General features: G+C 32.9%; 1 protein-coding gene across 3 annotated transcripts in view; it reads right to left on the bottom strand.

The window, feature by feature from the left end:
* Positions 1-147: 147 nt before the first annotated feature.
* Positions 148-23,123, bottom strand: part of Fhos (Formin homology 2 domain containing) — a 133,572-nt gene continuing 110,596 nt past the window's right edge. The window contains exons 11-20 of one of the 3 annotated variants that reach the window (XM_071714972.1): positions 18,419-18,577; positions 17,697-17,879; positions 16,346-16,465; positions 15,708-15,842; positions 14,892-15,034; positions 14,101-14,368; positions 13,624-13,747; positions 9,185-9,355; positions 6,623-6,710; positions 148-1,269 (exon numbers count right to left, since the gene is read on the bottom strand). In XM_071714972.1, coding sequence (XP_071571073.1) covers positions 6,655-6,710; positions 9,185-9,355; positions 13,624-13,747; positions 14,101-14,368; positions 14,892-15,034; positions 15,708-15,842; positions 16,346-16,465; positions 17,697-17,879; positions 18,419-18,577 — 1,359 coding nt within the window. In that variant the 3' untranslated portion in view covers positions 148-1,269; positions 6,623-6,654. Of the gene's footprint in view, positions 1,270-6,622; positions 6,711-6,916; positions 9,356-13,623; positions 13,748-14,100; positions 14,369-14,891; positions 15,035-15,707; positions 15,843-16,345; positions 16,466-17,696; positions 17,880-18,418; positions 18,578-23,123 lie in introns of those variants that run through there. The other 2 variants (XM_071714971.1, XM_071714969.1) reach the window with 2 other exon arrangements.

Here is a 23,123-nt window from a genome sequence, read left to right on the forward strand (position 1 = left end):
TTGATCATTGTATACAATATACTTAATCTAAAACTTACCTTTTGTGTTATAGAGAATGAACTTCTAAAAAATCTGGGAATTATTAAGTTTTGAAATAAGTTGCCTTCCTCTGAAAAGAAAAGATATTCTGAAAGAGGAAAAAGAGAATTTATCTATTTTTATAATTGCTTCTCCTTTTATTTAAAGAATTATTTCCACAGAAAGTTACAATAATTGCGATTATGCGTTTCTATGAAACGCAATAATAAAATGATGATTAAAATAATTAAGTTGCTAGGCAGATTTATGTCGTCCGGTATATATCGGTATATTTGCTATTCGACAGGAATCGTTCTAGAATATATTTACTTCGTATAATGCAAAAATGGCTGTTTCTTCGTTGTTTAAGATCGACGCGAGCAAAATTATCGATTACTCCGGTAGTCGGTCTTGAAAAATCGATCGATTATAAAAATTCGTCGAGGCACATGCTGTTACATATATGATTGTCGAGTCGACCCTGTCGTCCATGATTCGAATGAATCTTTCGAGAAGTACCGTGCACGATACGTAAAATGTGTATAATATATACGTAAATAACGCACGTAATAACTTTCAAAGAGACAAAAGAAAACGTAAATGTAGTCTTACGTAGAGTCGCGGCGTCTCGAGACTTTCAGAAACTTCTACATGGAACAAGGAAAATTTTGTAAAACAAAACAATGTTTACAGAAGGACCTACATAAAAAAAAAATCTCTCTACGAGGAAATTCCTATGTAATAATTCCTAATATGCATGCGAGATATTCTTTCTCGTACGAACATGTTACTTCACTTGATCATTCGCTTAAGCTTAAATCACCGATTAATACTTGTCTAATTCGCGACAAAATTACAGTATTTTTTCTGTTTATTGTTCATACTTATTATTCCGTCTTAGCACGTCGGCAGGTGCACGCACGAAGTGCACATGGGGCTTCACGCGAATATCGAACTCGGCGAACGTCAGCGACGTGTCCCAGAGCCGATTGTCGTGCCGTCTGATCTCGGAAAATTCTGATGGGGAAGGACAGGATCCTATAGTCGAAGATCTACGACGGGGATCGCAATGTTTTAACCGAGCTTTCACCGTTCCGCCTTTTCGCAATATCGACGTTTCGCTCTTTCTTCGTCTCGTTTCGTGAGAGCATGTCGTCGCCTTCGAGTATTATCACAGTCAATAGCCCTTGATGTAGGCGGCGATGTGCTTCTTTTCCTCTTCCGAGAGACCGTTCTTTAGCGTTCGACGCACTGAAAAAGAAGCACAACATAGTAGCTTGCGTCGATAATATTCCTTATTTTGTTGTAAGCAAATGTAAAATGACGTAAGACGTAATACTTTTTAAATCAATCACATTAACTCACGTCCCTCTCACTTTTCTTACGCAATTATTTTTTACAATACTTTTCTATATAAAAATTGTTTTGTTAATCCATTAAAACAGACCAAAATTATTTTATATTTCGCCGAGTTTTCCAAAGTAAGTGCAAAAGTTTAAGTATTTGAAATTACTATTGTACTTGATACAGGAACTTTTGCTGGAAATTTATTAAATTATTGAGAATTTTTTTCGATTAAAAAAATTAAGATGAGAAAACGATGAGTGAAATCACAAATAAATTTGACGAGTTAGTAACATATTTATATTGTGTTTCAACATAACATTTCTAATATAATTTACAAGATTTGTATTTATAATACAAATTGACAAAAACACAAAAAAAAACAAATATTTTCTAAGAGCGTGATTCCTAGTGAGATATTATTTTGAATGGTACATACATAAAAAGAGAGACAATAAGTGAGAAAATTATAATCCTATTGAGGCATTCCAAGAAACACGCTGTGAAAGTAAAGGAGAAATAACTGACAATGAGTTTATAATTACAATAAAATTTCATCGATGTCGTTTTTATGTTAATCCATCATCTATAAAATGTTGAATTAATATTCTCTATGCTAACAGCTCTCTTTCATTAGTCTGATGTAAAATTGTAATAAACTCAGCAATTTTTAATTAATACACTGCAAGCATCTGTCGGAACTTTACACTTAATCGTGCATTGAAACTTCTAAATTTCAATTAATTTGCCACTAGCAATTACAGCGATCGTTGTATAAAGAAAACACATCGCTAAATGGCTTCACGTTCAGCAAACAGATAAAGGAAAATTGACAATTAATAATTAAAACAAGCCGTTCGTTGTTAGTTTTATTGTTTCATGCGTCGATAGAAATACCGGCAAAATCGGGTGTGATATTAATAGCAGTATCAATGTGCACATGTGTATATCGGAATTCTATTACACATGTCGCACTATTTCGATCACGTAAATAATTAACTGGGAGTTAATTTGCCGCTTTGTGTGGAGATTAGTCGACGTGATGGTTTGCCGATATGTCCGATAGTAAACAAACTGTTCGGAATACAGTTAGAAAGCCAACGGCTGTTGGTGGATTCAGGAAATTACTGAAATAGATTCGAAATTTCTCCCCCTTGCCCCCTCAAAATTAATACTGACAATTGCATAAAGATGTGGAGACGCATGCTTGTACAGTTTTATTTTTATAAGTCGAAAGTATAGAAGTTATGTAAAATTAAATATATTTATTTTAAAATTTTATTGATATACCTACACGTACACAAGAGTGCTATTTTATACACTATTCAATTCACATAGTGTCAAATTATATACTCAATGTGAGTCATTTTTAACCATTCCTATAGGTCACTATTATTCTTATTCAGTTGTTAATTTAACTAAAATAAAGTTAATTTAATTAAATCAATAGAGTGGAAATAATACTGTATTGTGTTAAAATAATAAATTTCAACACACATGGTAATTAAAAATAACAAAATGTTATTTAATTTAAGGTTTTGGTTTAAATTTCGTTCTTTAATATTTAACAATGTATGCAATGCAGAAGTTTATTTTGTAAAAAAAAATGTTTTTTTAAATATCACCGTTAAAATCACAAAGAAGTTCAATTAGAAAAGTAGGAAATTGATATTCCATATATTTCCGGTAAAATTTAAGTTTCTAAACTATTTTTACAAATTTTAAATCATAAGAAAAATATACTTTGTCCCTTTAATTTAATTTAATTCAAGATTAATTATAGTAAGTGATTTATTACTAAAACTTTTTTGTTTAGTTTTGTGTCTTGAAGTACAGAGTACAGTATAATTAAATGATAAAAATATAAAAGAGATTATAGTATACGAGAAAGACCAACATTTTTAACTATTTCGCACTCTATGCTTACTACAATTAATGCTGCTTATTTAAAGTCAACGACAAATTAGCGCATTGTCCGGTAATTACAGTTTCATTACGGTTTGCAAACATAGAATCGATAACGCGAGCAACCGCACCGAACGTGTTTCGAAGTATCTACTCGGAGATAATAATGCTATCACCGAGGACCCTCGATATCGATAATATTAGCTTCTTTGATCTAGTATCGTGTAACAAAGGACTCTCAATACTATCGCAAACTACTAACATTGCGCGTGTATTTTTCTCTCTTCGATAATTACCCGCTATTCCTTTGATCCTTCTCGTTATCCTCGCAATAAACGCATTTGCGCTTGCAGAGGCGCAGAGAGCAAATGAGCAAAGGAGTAAATCCATATATAATATAATCCCTTTTCTTACAGCAAGAAGTAATCTTTTTAAGTAAAGATATTTATATTCGTTTGTCGTAATTAGAAATTAGCGTAATTAAAATTAATATTCTTATGATAATTTTAATAGTAACATTTATGAATTATGAATAATTCTTTGCAAGATATTACGTAAAATTATAAACGGAGCGAATGTCATGGAAATTTACATATGTATTTATTAGCATTGCGAGCAGCAATCTCAGTATAAATTACTAAAATATTCACAGATGTAACAGATTTGCCTTCTATTACGTGTTACTATTAGTAAGCTGCTAATTTGCCGTGATTTTTTTATTTTTCCATGTATAAACGGGTAATAATTCTCTGTCTCGTATTTTCCTGTTGCTCGTCGTCGCGAATCGATAGAGTTTCGTGCCGTGTGGCGTTTCAATTTAATGTTGTTCAGTTAAATCGCTCGTGCTCTGGCGACTTTACAAACATGAAGTCCGCAGGCCGATTATTTGCTGTTACACGTGGCGCGCGGGTAACACACGTGAACACAAGCAACCTACGCGTTGTGCTGTTAACGCGTTGTTAATGGAATGTAAACCGATTTCACTGCAACCAGATATCTTTCCCAGCTTTTACGTAAATTTGTAATGACAGCGAGCTCCCATTGTACGAATAAATGCGATTATGGTCTAATATGATATTATATATTATTATTATATATTGTAAGAGATTGCCAGATGCTAGATTGTCGCGGCAATTATCATTGAAAATGATATATCGTACAAACAAAAACGGGATTGTGTAAAAATATTACAAACGTATTTAATAATTACATTGTTTTTTAAGTGTTCACAAATAAATATCGCGCGCGTAATAAATTTTCATAACAATATGTTATAAAAATATTATTGTGGTATTTGGATTTTCAGCTTTATAGCGATATTATTATAATTTCAATATTTTCTGAATCAGCAAATATTGCCAAATATTAAATTTAATTATAGATTAAATATCGCAACATAATATAAATTTAATTAAACATTAAATGTTAAGTTTTAATAAATATGGGAATATATTTAAATTAAAAGAGAGAATATTATGTACATTTTGATAAACGTTAAAAAAATAAATTTTTATTAAAAAATTATTTCAAATGTAATTCTGAAGAATATTACAGTTTTTGTTTCCCAATTTTAATGCTCTTTCTGACGACACGTCGGGCAATTACCATAATGTACGAAATATCAAGCCATAGATTGGCGGTTTATGTTCGACGTGACGTTAGCATGGTAATCAAAATCATAGTTTATGCTCAAACGATCGCACACCGATAAATCATTCGACGCCAATCCAAGCGTGGCGCATCAATAATTTCGCTACGAAACCACGGTGTCGGACGAATCGATGAGGATATCCTAGTGAAAGCAGGTACCCCCTTGTAAGTCAAACGTCAAGTTTCTTCACATAATATCAAAAAGATTCAATACCTTAAAAACATCGAAAAATGAATTCATTTATCTATCGCTTTCAATAAATTTACATTAAGCACTTTTCAGTGACGCATTCAAGAAGCACCATTTTTCTTTCAATGATTTTATTTACCTGTATTCTATCTTTACTCTTTTTCTACCAACATTCTCTAGAACATCTCAAAAATCAATCTAACTTGCCTTCTTTTCTAGAAACTTTATAATTCTAATTACAAATAACACAAAACTATTTTTTTTAATTCTTCCCAAGTTTTAGTCTAGACTTATTTTTCATGTAGGAACACCCTTTCCTTTGTGCCATTAGTTCTGGAACACCCTGTATAAGGTGAATCAAGATTGCACGTGACCGATTTCCACAGAAGTTTCCATTTCGATAAGACGTAATGAAAATTGCTAAGGATTACATTGATAAATATGCATGCATCCATATATGCATACGAGTGCGGCAAGAACATTCGTATCGAGCTTTAAATGCTAATAGATGAAAAGCGCTCTGTGGGGTTATACCAGGCGTCAGAAGTTCACATGCGAGAGGGACACTTGCGTTGCGTAAGTCTCTATTAAGTCGAGAAACTTAGACACCCCCGGTCTCCATTTAGAAACTAAACTTTTTACTTACCCCTCCTCCCCTCTCAAACGCGCAATTTAGCCTCACTTATGCATATTATAGGAGACTAAAATTGCATGAAGTTTAAAGCGCGCGATCCTAACGTATTCGGTTATCCAAAAGCAAAGTCTCAAAGTTTCCGAATAGCTTTTGGCTTTCCGCGAGAAGTCGTAGTATATATTCCGTAATGCTTTTCATAGGAGAAACAACTATTATACGAATATCGATTTGATAATAACGTGCAAAATATATTTAAACAATCAATTGCTTGTTAAAAGTGATAGTAATTCGTTAAAAAGGTAGTAATTCTTTTATAAATATTTTCTTATAATTGCTATTTTTTAAAATTAAATCTAAGGCGTAATGTGATCTAAATATATTTTCATGAAAAGCGAGATATTATTTAAATTAATATCGAGCTTTTAGTAATGATATCATAATATCATTAGGGTCCATTCAATTTTGATTGTAGAAAAAGTTAAATTAATATCTTAATATAAAATAAAATATCAAATTAAAATATGCAATTTTAATTGTTTTGATCGATTTTCACTATGATGCAATTTTAATAAGATATATACATATGTTTTTTTTTCAAATTAAATCTATAAATTGGATCAAATCAACTTAAGAGAAGCGAAATAGTTGACTACCAATCTCGTCGCGTGTTAATAATTAACAATTTTATTAATAAACGTGCCACAAAATCAATATATTAGTAACTGCATGTCTTCAAATATCTTCATATTGTCTTCAAATATGTATATTAGTAAACTAAATTAAAAGACAATTACGTGAATCAAGAGAGATCATGCAGACAGTTCACGTCATGCTGGATAAAAGAAGAGGTCCGTAAAGAAGAAACCTGAAAAGCACCGAACCTTAATCGCAGAGATCACGAAAACCTGGCCCATCAGGGTTGATACCCCTCCGGCGTAGTGTTGTTCTCCCGGGTGCGCGATCGCTTCACTGTCGGACAGAAAGAAAAGAGACGCAAGAAGACGCTAGGCCACCCCGTTAGCAAGCGTTGCCGCTAATCTTAATTGAAATAAAGTTATTGGAGCGTGCCTAAGTCGTGTCAGAGTCTCACTAGTCTCTGAATCCACTCCGTGGACTCAATGATCATGTTCAATGACATGAAGGTAAAGGAAGATCCCATCACCGCAGATTCCGTGGTTCGATCAGAGAGGGATAATTGAACAAAGAATGGATCGGAATAAGACGGAAGGAAAAAAGCAGGATAGACTCTCCGCTCCCGAGAAGTATTTCTGGAAAGTCATTAACAGGCCGAACATGCTATCGTAGCGATAAGAGAGTGTTATCCCTTTACAGTTCGTTTTTAATTTGTCTCAAATTTTGCATATGCGCTCTTGGATTTATTACATTTTATTCTGGCAGGCTATATTTTAATTTAACAAAATACAATATCCTCACACTAACGTTAGGGCTTCGACCCTTTCAAAATTTTAACAATAATAAAGAATTTTTATTTTAAAAATACTTGTTATAAAAATAAAACTTTAAATCATATAGTAAACGACAATATTGTATAATCATGCTGAGAAACTTGTAAATTTTAGTACAGGAAATCATTTACAGTTGCCAAAGTATAAATTGCTTGAAGCTGAATACGCCGTTTTTCCTCTCAATAATAGTGAAACAAGGGTACGTGCTAGAAGCGTTCGAACGCGTACTGAACCAGCTTATCATAAGTATCGCGAGAGAAAAGACCAACGGCTCGGCCAACGCACTCGGTGATCGGATTACGGTGAGATTTACGCGCTATCGGTCCAGTGAAGGATTATTTCAACTTCCTGCTAAGATCGATCACTGGGGCTGGCAAAACAGAAATGGAAAAACGCCACAATCTACCGGCATTATCCCGCGTTACGTTATCTCGATCAGACTGCTGCATTTTCCGTTACCAGATTCAATCATGTTCGCGCGTGAATTCTGCACTCACTAATGATTTGAAATTTCCGGCAAAATTTCTTTTACGATTGGTAAGAATTACATCAAGATTTTATTCGCATTATCTGTATTCTACACTCTGTAGAATGTTTCGTGAGATTCATATTAAATTTTAAAGTATTTTTCTTTGAAAAATTTTTCAACAATAATTTCAGTCTTTCCCGGCAAAACTTTAACAAAATGATTAATATTAAAAATTGTAGAATTTTAGCTAATTAATTTCTAATAGTTAACAAATTTCGCTTTTTAAGTGTCCCAAATAAGCTTTATTTTAAGAAGAAAATAAATTAAATTATATATTATATATATTATTTGAAACAAAATAAATTATCGAAATATTTAAAGAATATAATAGTCTCATATTATGATATTCTGGACTTTATCATGAGTAAAAAATATTCTTTCAAATATCAAAATTTTTGAAAGAGGAAAGAAAACTTTTAAAATTATTAAAAAATTATACGTACCTACCTGAAATTTTTAGATTATGGAACATTAATATTCATTTCATGTATACATTATATGCATACATACATACATGTATACCTCTTCTCATTATATTTTATGTTTTATATTATCTACAGTTACGCGTTATTATCATTTATAATTTTATGTTACATATTTCCACATTTACTTTGAAAGCACCGTCCGAGTCATCTTATGCCAAAGATTTAAATCGTATGGTACAAGATTTACGTTATTAAACTTCGATAATAACAGTAGCTGAGAGATAGATAAATTAAGCGCGGATATTAAAGTAGAGATTGCGGTGCTAATAAAGTGCATGGAAAGTATAAGATAGGCCGAATCGACGACACGCATACGATCACATGTTCGATCTAGGGCGTCGACGCCGACATCTCCAAACTTCTCGTTTATCGATCGACTCTGGTGGCCTCATAGCTCTATCTGTGGACCAACCGTTATCAATAATGTATATTGCACGCCAAATAATTCAAGGCTCTCGTGGCGTTGGAAGTTATTGGAAAATTCTGTGGTTAACGCTCAGTACCTTCTGTTACCAACAAATCTTTAACGACAAATTTTCTACTTGTCAATTTTCTCTCTCTCTCTCTCTCTCTCATCTTTTCTTTACTCTATTTTATCTCATCAAAATAATACTGAAGCGCTATCATAAAATGGAAACTAATGCAATTAACATATGGGAATGAACATATGTGCGCTGACATTATTTTTACAAGTAGTATTACAAGCATCTTAATTAATGACTTACTTCTTTTGAAATTTTTAATTGTCGCGCTTTGATTTATTACGTAAGGGTAAGGTATTACATTTAAGAAATTAATGGATGTTTTGCAATAAATTTAGAAATTAAATCTATGTTGCGTCCATACAGATGTGTTGTCATTTAAGAATCAGTTAGCGACTGATACATCAATTTCGCGACCAGAGACCGATCGATAAAGATAGGAGAGGAGAATCTGGGTGCATGGTGCTGGGATCACACTTACAAGACTTACGATCGGCGTGTCTAGTCCTTTTGCGTTCGCGTGGTGTGGTTCTGGTGGCTGGCGTTTTCGTCGCGGTTTTCACCAGCGATTCCAATAGTTCGTCAACACCATCAGCCAAGTTACCGTTAGTGCTTTCATCTCTGAGTACCGGGCCCAGTGGAATTATACGTCCTAAAACATAATAAGATTTCTTGCTACTCTATGAATACACTTCAAAATTTTTTTGAGATTGCTTCGTCTGCAGCATAGCGAAACTACATATCTCTTCATTATTTCTAAAAAATATACATATGTCGCATATGTTAACACAGTTTATCTATAATAAATTTAAATTCATAGTCAATTCATTACAAGAACAAAATTTTTCTTTTTTTAAATTTTTTATGCATTTTCAGAAATTTATTTAAAGAAACGAGATGATCTCGATAATGATTATCATGACGACGCAAGTTGTTGATTCGTTATATTATTCTCTATTATTATTTTCAACTAAGCATACAATTTCGTCGGCTAAGATAGATTTTTCTATTTATTCATGCGGAAATATGGTTAAGAAGGAAAATGTTTGACCAAAGACAATCCTTTGTAGGAAATTGCGTACAAGATTCTTCTTCCACTTCGTCTCACTATTTCATTTCTTACAATCACCACATTCAGTCCGCGGGGCAGAAACTTCGAAACTGTCAAATACACAGAATTTTCTTCCAGAGCTTCTTTCAAACTCGTTCCAGAAAAGCTATCGCGGAGGCAGTTCCGTACACTCTCGATACAAGGACTGTGGAAAAAGAGACGAAGTAGGAAGGAGATGAGAGGGTGGTAATAGAATTTTCATGGGCGAAACGAAAAGAGGCAGGAAGAGATCCTTAAATCTCTCTTATTACGCGTTCTTTGACGACCGTAGATCAATCTAGACAATTCATTTTCGTGGTTGCTCTACCATAAGGAATGTTAAACACTTTCAAATGGCTTCCTGCTCGCTGATCCGATCTGCAGATCCTGATAATGCTATGTCCTACTTGCATTCGTTGCGTGAGCAATTGGAGTGAATTATACGATAGATTCCTAATTAAGAATAAGTTAAGAAAATGTTATGCAATTGCTTTAATATTAATTATTAAGAAAGTCGGTCAATTATTAAGAAAGCAAGATACATAAAGTTGCATTTAATAACGACTAAATAGCAGTATAAATAAAATATCACTATATTTATTACTTATATTTATTACTTGTTTATAGCTTCAGTTACATTTAAATTTTAAAATATTACAATAACGTGCTCTTATTTTAATAAGATAAATAATGAAAAGTGAAAGTTAGGTACCATTAAATCATTTGAAAAATTTCCTTAGAACTTTATAATTTTCGAAAAAGTATTTACATTTTTCAATAATTATCAAAGTTTTATTTATAAAACCAGAATACTATAATAGAAATAACATGAAAGCAAGACTAAAGTTAACAGTTATAATAATTGACGTTGTATCTCTAACGTCAGTTTGTTCATAGTATTATCATTACTATTCAGTAAATTATGAAATAAATCATTATCCTCCACGATTCTTGTCACACAACTCGCGAGGTTTTTCCAGCTGTTGAACTGGAGAGCCGTCATATCCAGCTGGAAACGCCAACGCGACTTAGACGGGACGTTTAGATACTTTATGTCGGAGCGTACACGAGAATAAAGGGGAGAAAAGTTATGATGGCCGCAGCCACGGTAATGCACGTGGTCGGGTTTACGAGCTGGATAGGAACCAACCCCTTGTTCCTTGAGTCGGCCCAATCCTCCGCGTACCCCTCCCCCCCGCCTTCCTCTGCGAGAGCAGGAATAAAAATTCCACGTTTCCTCAGGGAAGTGGTGATCCGCGGTTACAATGTAATATAGTACGTCTTACGAGATCCAGGATGTGTCAGTCGCGCCTGTTGGATATTCTTCCCAGGATGGCTTTGCCGCGAGTTTTCATCGTACATAACAATGAATCTCCGTTACTCAAAATGGATATTCGAATCATGCAAAATCCAACATCGAATTATATTGTTGTAGTATTATAATCATAACGGAACAGAAGCAATATTCCGAATATTCAATCGAAGAAGATATGCCTAACTGCGGAAAAAGTAGAGCTTTCAGTGATCTACAATTAAAATATATATATTTGTAAAACATATATATTTATAAACATACTAGTTTTGTCAATCACTTTATTTTGTAATTAATTGAACGTGATTGATCTCTATATATCAAATACTAAATTTAATTTTCCGAGAGATTATATTATAGGTACTTATTGAATACAATTATAAAAATCTAAATTCCAACAGCAGTTAACTTTAGAAGTGGGCCAATTTGAAATATTCTTCATAAAAGAAATGCTAACTTTCTAATTCATTGAATATCTATTCATAAATAATAAATACAATACAGCAAGTTGGTGGAGACTTTTCTGAAAAGAAAATTGGCAAGAAGAAAGCACGGAAGATAACAAGTTCGTGAACAATATTACGATAAAACTTATAACATCGAGTCCAATAGAATTCTTTCCAACAAATTCTAGGAATAAATTTCTTAGAAGCCGTTATTTACGCGATATTTCTTCGCGCCGACTCGAATAATATCCACGTCGCTTCGAATATTCCCCCTGGAAGTTAACTACTTTTACATTCTGCCCTCTTGAGGCAAAGTTACCATATCTTATATAGCGCGCGTAAAGCGCAATAAAGAGTGAGTAAAACAAAAATTCCACTCAAGTTGAAATTTTTCTCTCATGAATACGGAATTTATGAAGCAACACACCGTCGAAGACGCGTCCTACCTTGACGCTTCTTGTAGCTGAATGATAATGCTACTTACCAGCCAAGTTACATTTACGGCTTAACGATACGGCGGGTATACGCAATCTCGAACATCATCGCGAATTTCGGGCGAGAAAATTCCGAGTCGCGTAAAAGAGAAACTTTTGCCGAATAAGTCCCCCGTGCGAAGGCAATAAAGATAACGAACGGGGACTTATGCGCGCCGGTAAGTTTCACGTTCGGCTAAACACGGAGGGAGGGGGCGGGCGGGAAGGAGAAAAGAACAGTGTCCGCGAACGCGCGCCGTACAATCACAAAGACGGCGACGCATTTACTTCTCGTTTTCCGGTAATGTCGTCAAATGACCCGACGCTATCCTTAAATCTTGCCTGCAAGAGCCGCTGCTTAAGGGCGACATTTATCTCGCGCGCGTCGCCGCCACCGCCGAGCTGGAACATTACGGAGATGAAGAGAAATTCTCGCACTTTGTTCTTATCCGCGGTACGGAAACAGCCGACGACGCGGCCGTCGTCTTTTAGAGTGCGTTATTTTCGCGCGAGTTAAAAGCGAAGCTAAATAGGGGCTAGAAAACTGCAGTCATGTTACGTCTCGTGATCGTTCACGATATATGTGTGTGTGATAAAATCTCATTCCTATCGCGAAAATGAGAACATTTAACTTGTATTTCTTACTTGATTCATGAATACACATTAATATATATATGTATATTTTGTACATAATATTTGTATTGTAATTTTGTAGGTATATATGTATATATACTTATGCATATAATATTCCAAGAAATCATGCATTTTTTTCTAGTTGTACAGTTATGTGCAAAATAATAGCACCGGCTAAAAAAACAAAGAAAATTCTAAATTAAACTAATCAACTAAAAATTACTTTATTTTATTTTGTAACATACATCAATTAATAGAAACATCTCATCTCATTATTACAAAAAGGTAACAATGAAAAAATGGAATTTTGTAAAAAAGAATTTTCTTCATTTTTTTCAGCCGGTGCTATTATTTTGCACATAACTGGTATATCATGCGGAATACTTTCATTGAAATATATTGCCAATAAAAATTCAAATTAAATTTACATTACAATAAAATTGAGCAACTAACTGAAAAACTATTTTTAATGGCAAAAAATTTAATAACAATATAAAGATTTAAAAAAAAAGTAAAATTTCTGCAATTTATTCCATGGAAATCAAACAATCTGTAAAGCAGGAAAATGTAATGCGTATAAATGGCACAATATTTAAATCAATTATTTGTTAAGAAAGAAATTGATGTATTATAAATCGTTCAAGTTATTTGTATTTGTAGAAACAAGTCGAAATAATTTTGTCTCTATACTATTGCGTTTATTATATTATGTTATGTAATGGAGCATAATGGATTGCTAAATATTTTAGAAAACATAAAACATTTATATTGTGCAACATTCTGCATTTCAAATAATTTTCAACTTAAATTACTTATCGTTATTAATTGTGTAGATAGATAGAATAAAAGATATTATTTACTGCATATTTATTAGGCAAAATTCTTTACCCAAGAAATAAACTAATATAAAAATATAGTGCGCTAAAATGGGAAGAAGCAAGATCTAGGAAAAAGATTAAAACTTACCGTCTTTCTTCTGTCTTCTCCATGGTAAAGTACCATGGATACTCTCGACGTCTGAAATGTCACTGCCAAGTAGTTGTCTGAGTTCCGCGTCCGCTCGATCCTCTTTTGTACGAAACTTGCCGACCTGTAATAAGAACAACATCAAGATTTTACAGTAAACTTGCGAAAGATGCGCGCAAAATCTTATGAGAGTAATATACCATAAAAGCAAAAATAATTTAAATAGCTTTATCCGAATATAAACACAATATCAAAAAATAATTTTTCATAGTACTTATATTTATATCACAAAATTGCAAATATAAAAATCATAAGGGAAAAAATTTAGTTGACACTTTATTCTAATCTAATTAATATTGACACTGCTATTAATACCAATGAATGGTGACTAATCTAATCCGATATAAGTATATAAATTTAGTTCATGAATTTTGTTATGATATTTTCAACGAAAGATACAAAACGAAAATAGTTTACCTCTGTTATCATCTTTCCTCTGGTCTTATTGCGTTCTCGATGATTGGCTTTCTTCTCGAGCTGCTGTATCACTCGTTCCCTGGTGGTCCTGTACTCCAGAGCAAATTCGGACACAATCCTACAAAACTCGTTTGGCTTTGTGTCTTGTACCCTATGCAATGGTATACCGAGCCACAGAATGAATTTGCGGAAACGGTTTATGATACGTCTGTGCACGATGTCTAAGACGATTATCCTTTCGGCGCAATCGGCAAGGAAATCAGACATTCTACGATATAAAAACAGAACGATGTATTTTTCAAAAGAATATATTTCAGCGAGTAATTGTGGAACATGTAAAACTTTTAATAATTCTAATAAATTGCTTCAATTATAAAATAAAATATAAACTAGAAATGTGTATGTATATGTGTGTTTAAAAGATAAAAATTAATTAAAAATGATACAAAAAATAAAAAGGTAGATCTATGGGAGAATGCAAGGTGCAGTGAATGATTGTCGGCAGAAAGAACGAATGGAAAGAGGAAGACTCGAGGGAGGAGAAAATGTCCATTCGGTAATTAATGGGGGCTCCACTTGGACGGCAGCCAGTTTCACCGGAAAAAAAACTCTATCCCGAATTTATCGAAGCCACTCGGGACTTTTTAAACGCGAACACTCAGGAAGATTTGCAGAAAGGGGCAGAATGAGAGAGAGAGAGAGAGAGAGAGAGATAAGGGAAAGAGGGGGAGAGAGAGAGAATCTCGGAAATTGGTTCGGGGGCTGAGAAACTCAGCGGGAATTATACTCACTTGACCTTCATCATAGTAGAACCATCGTGCTTCGCAATGAGCTTGAGATGGTCCCAAGACGCTTTGCACTCGTTCTCGAGTTTCGCGATGTTCGCCGCCAGCTCGTCGAAATCGATTTTCGAGGCTCTCGTTACCGCGCCAATCTGAAAGCAGAACCGCGTTGGCGGTGCCGAGGAAGCTATTCCAATTGTCTTCAAGAAATGTACGAGGAGTTTAACAATTTATCTGAGAGAGATACAAAAGTAACTTTCTTTCTTTGCTTTATCCTTTTATATTATCTTTTTAAAAACAACTTTATTATACTTATAAAAAGTGTCGTGTGTTTATAGGATTATAATATTCATGTAAATTATGAAAAATATCCAACTGTTTGCAATTGTTTCTATTTTATTTCTATTTTCTATCTTGGAATTTTCTTTAATTAATTTTATATCTTCTGATCTATTTTTTCTTTCCAAAGCTATGTCATTAATCTTTGAGAGATATTATCTACTAAAAAATTATCATCAATAAGTATGGAGAAAAAAATACTCATTGAAAAAATGCACACAGTACAATCGAAGCTATCATTGTCTGCATTGATAAAATAAATCAGAATCAATAGTAAAAGAATTCCAAAAATAATTTAGTCTACATAGATTCCAAATTACTGATGTGACGTAGGCGACGGGAAAGAATAAAATTCCAATGAAAAAGTTATGGAGACACAAGCAAATAAATTTAGTTTCAATTTCACAAATACACAATAGTACTACCACGATATCATGACGAAGAGTAAAGTTTTCTCGACTTTTGATCGTATTAACTGACTCTCACCTCGGAATAGAGGTCTGTAGAATCCGGAAACTTCTCCATCACCATGTGGCAAAGATGATGAAGCAGCGAGTGCTTGTGAACCGTATCCTTCACTTCAGGTACTTTGACGAGGTATTCTAGTTGAAAGCCCTTCACCTGAAAAAGGATGAAACCTTCACATCGTGACAATACGCATCCGTCGTGAAAATCGCGCGTCTCATTTTGACGTTTGTAAATATTTAGATTTATTTATGTATTTACATATTATATACAAACATATATTATATATTACAATAGAAATTTCTATGAAATAACTGCGTCGCTCGGAAATTAATTTGATGCAAGTCTAGCTGCCGGAAAATACATTCGAACTTTTTTAATATAGTGGATATTCCGTCAAAACTTTCGAAAATTCCGGCGCTGTTCCGAGGATAAATAGCGGGCCGTGATTGCAGCGAAACCCCGTATTAAACCGGAGATTGTTTTCGGAAAAGTGTGTCGGCAGCCAGCCAAGTGGCATGAAAAGCATCCTGCTCAACCAGCAGTTAGAACTAAATTATCGATATCGTCAAATTTCGGACCGCTATTATACGATCTCTCGCCGTGTTGCGAGACAGACGGATTAAGTGGATATCATTTGGCTGGCATTCAATACCCACCTCATTTCCGTTGAGGAATATCCCAATCGAAAGAAGCGTGCTCAGAATCCCACGGAACGTTTTATTCATTCGCAAGGTCTCCATACCCTGTTTCAAATCCATCAAAGGATCCGCGATTTCCTGGAAATCACAAAAATCGCCCCGCATTTATTTCCTCATCTCGCGATTTCTCGTAATTGTATCGATTTTCATGACCACGCGTCTCATTGTTGCATTGCGGTTTGAAGAGATCGTCATCTCGTGGATTAATTATTATTGCATTTTAACCAGAAACGAAAAAAAAAGAAAATTATTTTTATTTAAATTTTTGCAACACATATGTTTCATGGAAAAAAAATAGTAATTAATCTATGTATTTAATCCATATAATTCATAAGCATAAAAGTGAAACTATGCGAAAGCATAGTTTGATTATTTCAATTTTAAATTCAACGTTTGCCATTTTCGTGATTTATCTCTGTAACAATTCTGATCCAAAAATTCTTCTTTCTTTTAACTTTTTATCAATTTTTGTACGCATTTCTGAATTAATTGATTTGATTGAAAAATGGTGTATCTCACATTCCGATCATACAAGTGGATATAAAAAGAATCGGATTTCCCGGCGCGAACTATTTCGCGCTTCAGCTACAGTCGAGCGATGCCAAGGAAGTTAGGTCGTCGGGTGACCTCTCTTAGTTCGGGGACAATATCGGAATTTGCCATTTTGTCGTCGAAGAAATGCGCCGAGAACGCTCTTCTACCTGCTGACTTCCTCTCTTACATTGCTAACATTCCTTTTCGTCGACTTGATACTCGCAATGAAATCCGCGCGCGAAGTCAAAAGGAACAAAACAGAAAAGAAATATAAGGAGCCAATTTTTAATATTACTATACATTAGTAGTATTCAACTCGCGAGACGACATTTACTTCAAATCAAAATATGTACAATACAGTTATACGTCTAGGATATTATTCGCGCAAGTGTGTTTCTTTTAATAAATTAAGTTTTATTTAGAGAGGGAAATAAAAAAAGAATTTATAGTCTATTCTACTCAACTTTAAAAAGAGTTGAAGTTATAAATGTTAAGTTATAATGTTCTTCTATTGATAAGTTGATATTTCTTACCATATTATTGTTAATTGAAATTCTCGAGCAAATGTACATTTTTCTTGATCAAATAATCAATAAATAATAACATATTATTTCATTTAAGAGATGCTTGATTATGAAATTATCGACAGTGGAGTATTAAATTCTGTTATCGAAAATAATTTATGTACAAAATCGATTCAAAATTAGGATATAGAAAAGTTTACTGTTAAATTGTGTATTTATTGAAAGATACATAATGTAATATTAAGACTTACTTTTTCAGAGTTTTCGAAGTCTAGTTTAAATGCCCACAGCTTCAGCCTTGCTGGCAGTTCTGAGATGGAGGTCAAAGTCAGAAGGAACTGTTCGGCCGATCCTAAAGGAAGGTCAGGATTGGCGGCCTGCGCCTCTTGTATCCTGGACTTTTCTTCTTTAGTGGGTAGCATCGTCAGAAGTTTCTGTTGGGATGATTTCGGGACAAGGAGGGAAACGAACGAAGAAAAGGAGTCAATTCGAAATTAGAGAAATTAGAATAAAATCAAACAAAGGAAAACGCCGTATTTATTAGAATAAACTTGGAAACTAGAATATGTGAGTGCTTTTCAAATAAACCTCAGGATTGACAGTCAACAGAAATTTAGAAAATTTTTTCAACCAGTAAATTAAAGCGGAATCGATATGATTCATGCGAATAAAAGTTGAAAAATCGATTAAAAATATACGTTAAGTAGAAAAATTTTCAAATAAACAAATAGTAAGAAACAATGATAATTAATTATTGCAATAATTTTTTAATTATTTCCATTTTATTAAAAAATGGAATTATATCAAAACTATCGAAACACACTGTATATGCTCGCATTTTTTCCCAGAATCTATATTACGTACAAAAATATAAGAAATATTTTTTAATTTTTTATTTTTGAGCGTTTTCATAAATTTTATTGGAAAATAGAAATACAAAGGTAAAAAATGAAAAAATATGCTATATTCTCACCTCGATACCCTCTCTGTTCATAATGGTAGCATCCATTTTTAAAATCGCAGTTTTGATGGATCTCGGAGGCGGCAGTTTCGTCATACCAATGTTGATAGCGTTCGATCTTTTATGATTCAGCACGATAATCTCCTTGTTCTTGTTCATCTCCTGCTGCTTCTGTTTGCCAACAACAAACGAAAAATTTTCAGTTATATCGAAACATTTGCGCGCGGTATACAACCTCGACACTCTCATCGTTATTACTTCGTAGCACTTGAAGTTATTGCGGTACGATTAGTATTTTTTACCGTGCAACAAATACTCCGCTATAAAAACACACCAAAAGTTACAAAACATTCGACCATATCACACAATTTCGTGAAAACATAGTGGTAGGATACATTGAAAACGCCACTAGAATGGAATAAATGTAGCCATTCTTTTGATTGCAAGTGGAGACATATACAGTAGATGAAAAAAGTATTTGCACACGCAGTTTTCTTACAATAACTTTATTCGAAAGAATAATACATAATTTACAATTGTGTCTATAAGTAACTTATTACATATACTGTATGTAATAAATTACTTATAGACACAATTCGTACTTATGTATTATTCCTTCGAATAAAGTTATTGTAAGAAAACTGGGTGTGCAAAAACTTTTTTAATCCACTATACGTATATGGACGACGATTAGACGTTCTCTATCAAAATTATCTGACTGCAAATGACGGCTCACCAAACAGTGTCCAATAGATGCAAAAGCTATCACGCAATATAAGATCATAAAACTATCCATCATGAACTCAACCTTCTTTCCACTTCTTTCAAAAATATTACAAAAAATGTATATCCGCATAATGTCCAATGCAAATCAATTTTTTATGTAAACGTTTTTATGTAGACTAAATATAAATAAAAATAGCAAAAAAGTATCATAATATAGGAGAGAATTTGAAATAATATCTCAAATAAAAGTATGCCAGAAAATAAAATGTTTTAAAAAATAATTTTTAGAACATTTTATATTGACCGAGATAAATGTTAGACTGAGAACGTGTTACTTTAATATATGGATATTTAACTTTTTAAATTATAAATCAGTTTAATGAAAATCACGTAAGAATTGGAAGATACAGGGTAAAAATCTCTTGTGCATTGGGTTTTTAAAACGGAGCAAACAACATAATACTTGCAACTCAGCAAAACGCTTTATATGCCTTACTAAAAGTTGATATAGGTAGTAGTAAAACGATAGCGACGATTGTAATTATCAATACAATTACACTATTGTCACAACGTTAGAAGCAACATCCCTTACTAATAATCCCCAACAAATTGACCAATTACGGTAGAAAATAACAAACACAAATAAGATTTATAACGATTTACAATGTAGCGGTCTTTTAAAAAAAGAAATATCTTCTGCAAAGTATTTATTAATTGTGCATTACTGTCAGCATGAGATTGATCGCACCAGCACTCGTGAGAAAATGCATCGTTCCGAATGCATGCATTTATATTAACGAACAACAAAACCACGCCGAAAGTTAAGGAATTAAGACTCACCTCCTGTAAAATTCCAGCATGCCATTTCGTTCATTTTTTTTTTCGTGCGAGCACCAACAACATTGCCAAGAATATAAGAAGAAAATTAGTCGTATTGCAATAAACCATCATCACTACCACCACCCCTACTATTATCCGCCGCGTCGTCGTAATCGCTATTCATGATCGTTATCATAACCGTTATCCTCACGCGATACGGTTAGCCACGTTATTAAATTAGCCGACGTTATTGTACAGCGCTTATTCGATAATTACATACATTCGTGGCGGAGCACAAAGCTTGAGCGAAAGTCAATACGAATCAAAGTTTGCTTAAGTTTCTTATTTCACATTTTTCTTTACGAAAATGTAGGGTTGACATAAATATATTTTTGAAATTATGTAATATAATAAGAGATTAATATATCTGTGCATTCATAGACGCTAGTACAAGCAAAATTTTGGCATCGTTTTTATGCAGAAAGAAAGATGAAAATTTGAAATATTCTTTAACTTGTTGTTCATATTTTAAAAATAATATTGGAGGCACAAAGTCATATTAAGAATAAAATTTATCTATAAGTTATGTATAAAATAAGAATTGTAGAATGGCTTAATAACAAAGTCAACACTTATAACATCACTTATTTTCGTTTTTCTAAGAAAAGGCCAAGAATTAAATCAGGACATCGATTTAATTTTAAAGCAAGAGTAAAAAATAAATGACGAAAAAGCAATAGTAATTAATTCATAAGATTAAATCATAACAAATTCAACAAAATTTTTAATATTACATCATAATTTCTTAAGTTGATATCTTGTTGCTTTTTACAATGATTATTATCTTTTTGGCGCACTTTGTGCACCGATTTTTCCGACTTTTCTTCTTATTAGTTCTGAATATGTGGCATTCATTACGACCTTATGGAACAAGTGCAAGCAACTGTACACAACGTCACTATTTGCGTCGAAGACGAGTTTTCCTTTTGTACCTCTTGTTCCGTTTACATCTTTGTTTCATCGCTAACGGATTCGCGATTTTCTTGGCACGCGGCCACTTTTTCATTGCTTTTTATGAGCGTAGGTCGACTGTAATTATCGGTGTGCTAAGCGGGTTCAAAGGGCGAGAAAGAGCCGGTGTCGGAAACAACCGGAACGGAGAAATAATGCGGCAGCTTTCAGTAACGCTTGAAAAATACGCGCAACCCAGTCGCAGTCTCTCTGCCATACCTCTTGCTGCGATTTAGTTGTACACAGACGCGAAATACAGGTGAGAGGAAACCAATATACCCGCGCTGTTTAATTACTGCGGTAATTAACGACGATATTCTCTACTCGATTGCAATGCTTCGGCACAATGCCAGTGAGAAATTTTTGTTATTTTCTAGCGCGCAGTGCGCGTACGCGCGCGTATGTGTATGTGTAAAATCGTTTTGTAAATTATGTATATGATAACGTATATTAATTCTTCTATCACATATAGATATTTTATCGTTTCTCTCAAAATTGCTATAAAATGATTGAATACACTTAGTTTTAAGAAAATCTAATGTATTCAAAAGTAGTTGAAATAAAGCCATAAATTAAATATATATTGTATAACAAGATTAAAAATTGCTCATTTTAATAATTATATAAATTTAATCACAAGAGAAGACAGAGAAATCTTGCAAAAATCGATACATGTATTATTACTTTATGTTTATATTACTATATGTAATTCTTATTACAGTTTATAACGTTCCAAAAGTTGTTTACATTTCTAAAATATTCGTTCCAATTAATTTCCTTCTTTAATTTTTTACAGTTGACAAGTACACAAAATAAATCGTGAGTGAATAAGCTAAGATGATCTCGTCGTCTTTTTTTAAAGCCCACATGATTGCGATTACTTTTATAAAAATAACAGAATAGAAATAAAATTTCAACAACTGCAATGCTGTATAATTAAAATATGTAGAGCATAATTTATAACAACAATACTATGATAAGATAGATGAAAGCTAGTGTATTATATATTCATGTATTATATATTCATCTCAAGCGCTATTTTCTTTTATATCTGTAGCGCTTATTTGATTAACGTAATAAGCTTAAAATCCAAATCTTTGGTAATCTGATTAATATAATTATAAGCTTGAGATCCATAGAGTTTCAGTGAAAAAGGAATACTTGAACTATTATCTTTAAAATAACACCTATTTCAAAAATTTATATTTTTCAAATTTAAGACCAAAAATATTGTTTAATGCTGCTTGAACACAATAAAAAATGTAATTTAAAATAAGATCAATTCATAAAAATACTTATATAATAAAAGAAATAATAATAAAAAAATTGTTTATTAATACTATCAAGTTTCATCCATTATCCGTCACGGAGAAATCATTACTAAATCGTATATCGAAACGACTATGATCCAGAATTGATCAAATAAATGGCGGTATTTGATTAGTTCGGTCACAGATTTATAAAAATTAATATTAACATATTGGAGTATATGAAATAAGCTTTACCTCTAATATTGTAAAAATAAAATAATATTTATCGTTAATTAATATTAAAAGTAATATAAAATTTTATTTTTCTAAAAAATATATTTAATTGGAAAGTTATGGATGTAACTAGTCTTTTTACATCGATACGACCAATACAAAAAAATAAAAATAAATCAGATTTTGTTATCACATAACTATATCAATTTACAATTTCACATTATTAATTATAAATAAACGGTAATTTCTTCTTATTTTGAACACTATTAAACCTATAAGCGTCAAACAGACGCGATAGAAAGATGTTATCCCCTTTAAACGTGTAGCAACCCCAACCTACTGGATCAACAGCAGCGTTTATGTACACAAGATTAGACGAGGTATATGCTTTGTGTGCATATTGGAATTTTAGTTCCGTGAAAAGGTCTTGTAACAATCTTGCATAAATCAAAATCGAATATTTGCTTTTTGTACAGAAGAATTAACGATTCACAAAATGACTAGTACTATACAAACAAATTAATACAAAGCTAAGTAAAAAGTGGATTGAAAACTACAAATAATAATTTCCTAATATGTCATTAAATGTCATCAGTCTTTCTTTGAGAATTTCTTTTCAAACTAGTCTACCTAGTTGGAAACGCTATTATTATCTGGACGCGATCAGTAAAGCTTGT

Source organism: Temnothorax nylanderi, unplaced genomic scaffold (genome assembly GCF_030848795.1).
Source record: "Temnothorax nylanderi isolate EJ_2023f unplaced genomic scaffold, tnyl_v1.0 TNYL_tig0151_pilon, whole genome shotgun sequence".
NCBI classification, from domain to species: Eukaryota; Metazoa; Arthropoda; class Insecta; order Hymenoptera; family Formicidae; genus Temnothorax; species Temnothorax nylanderi.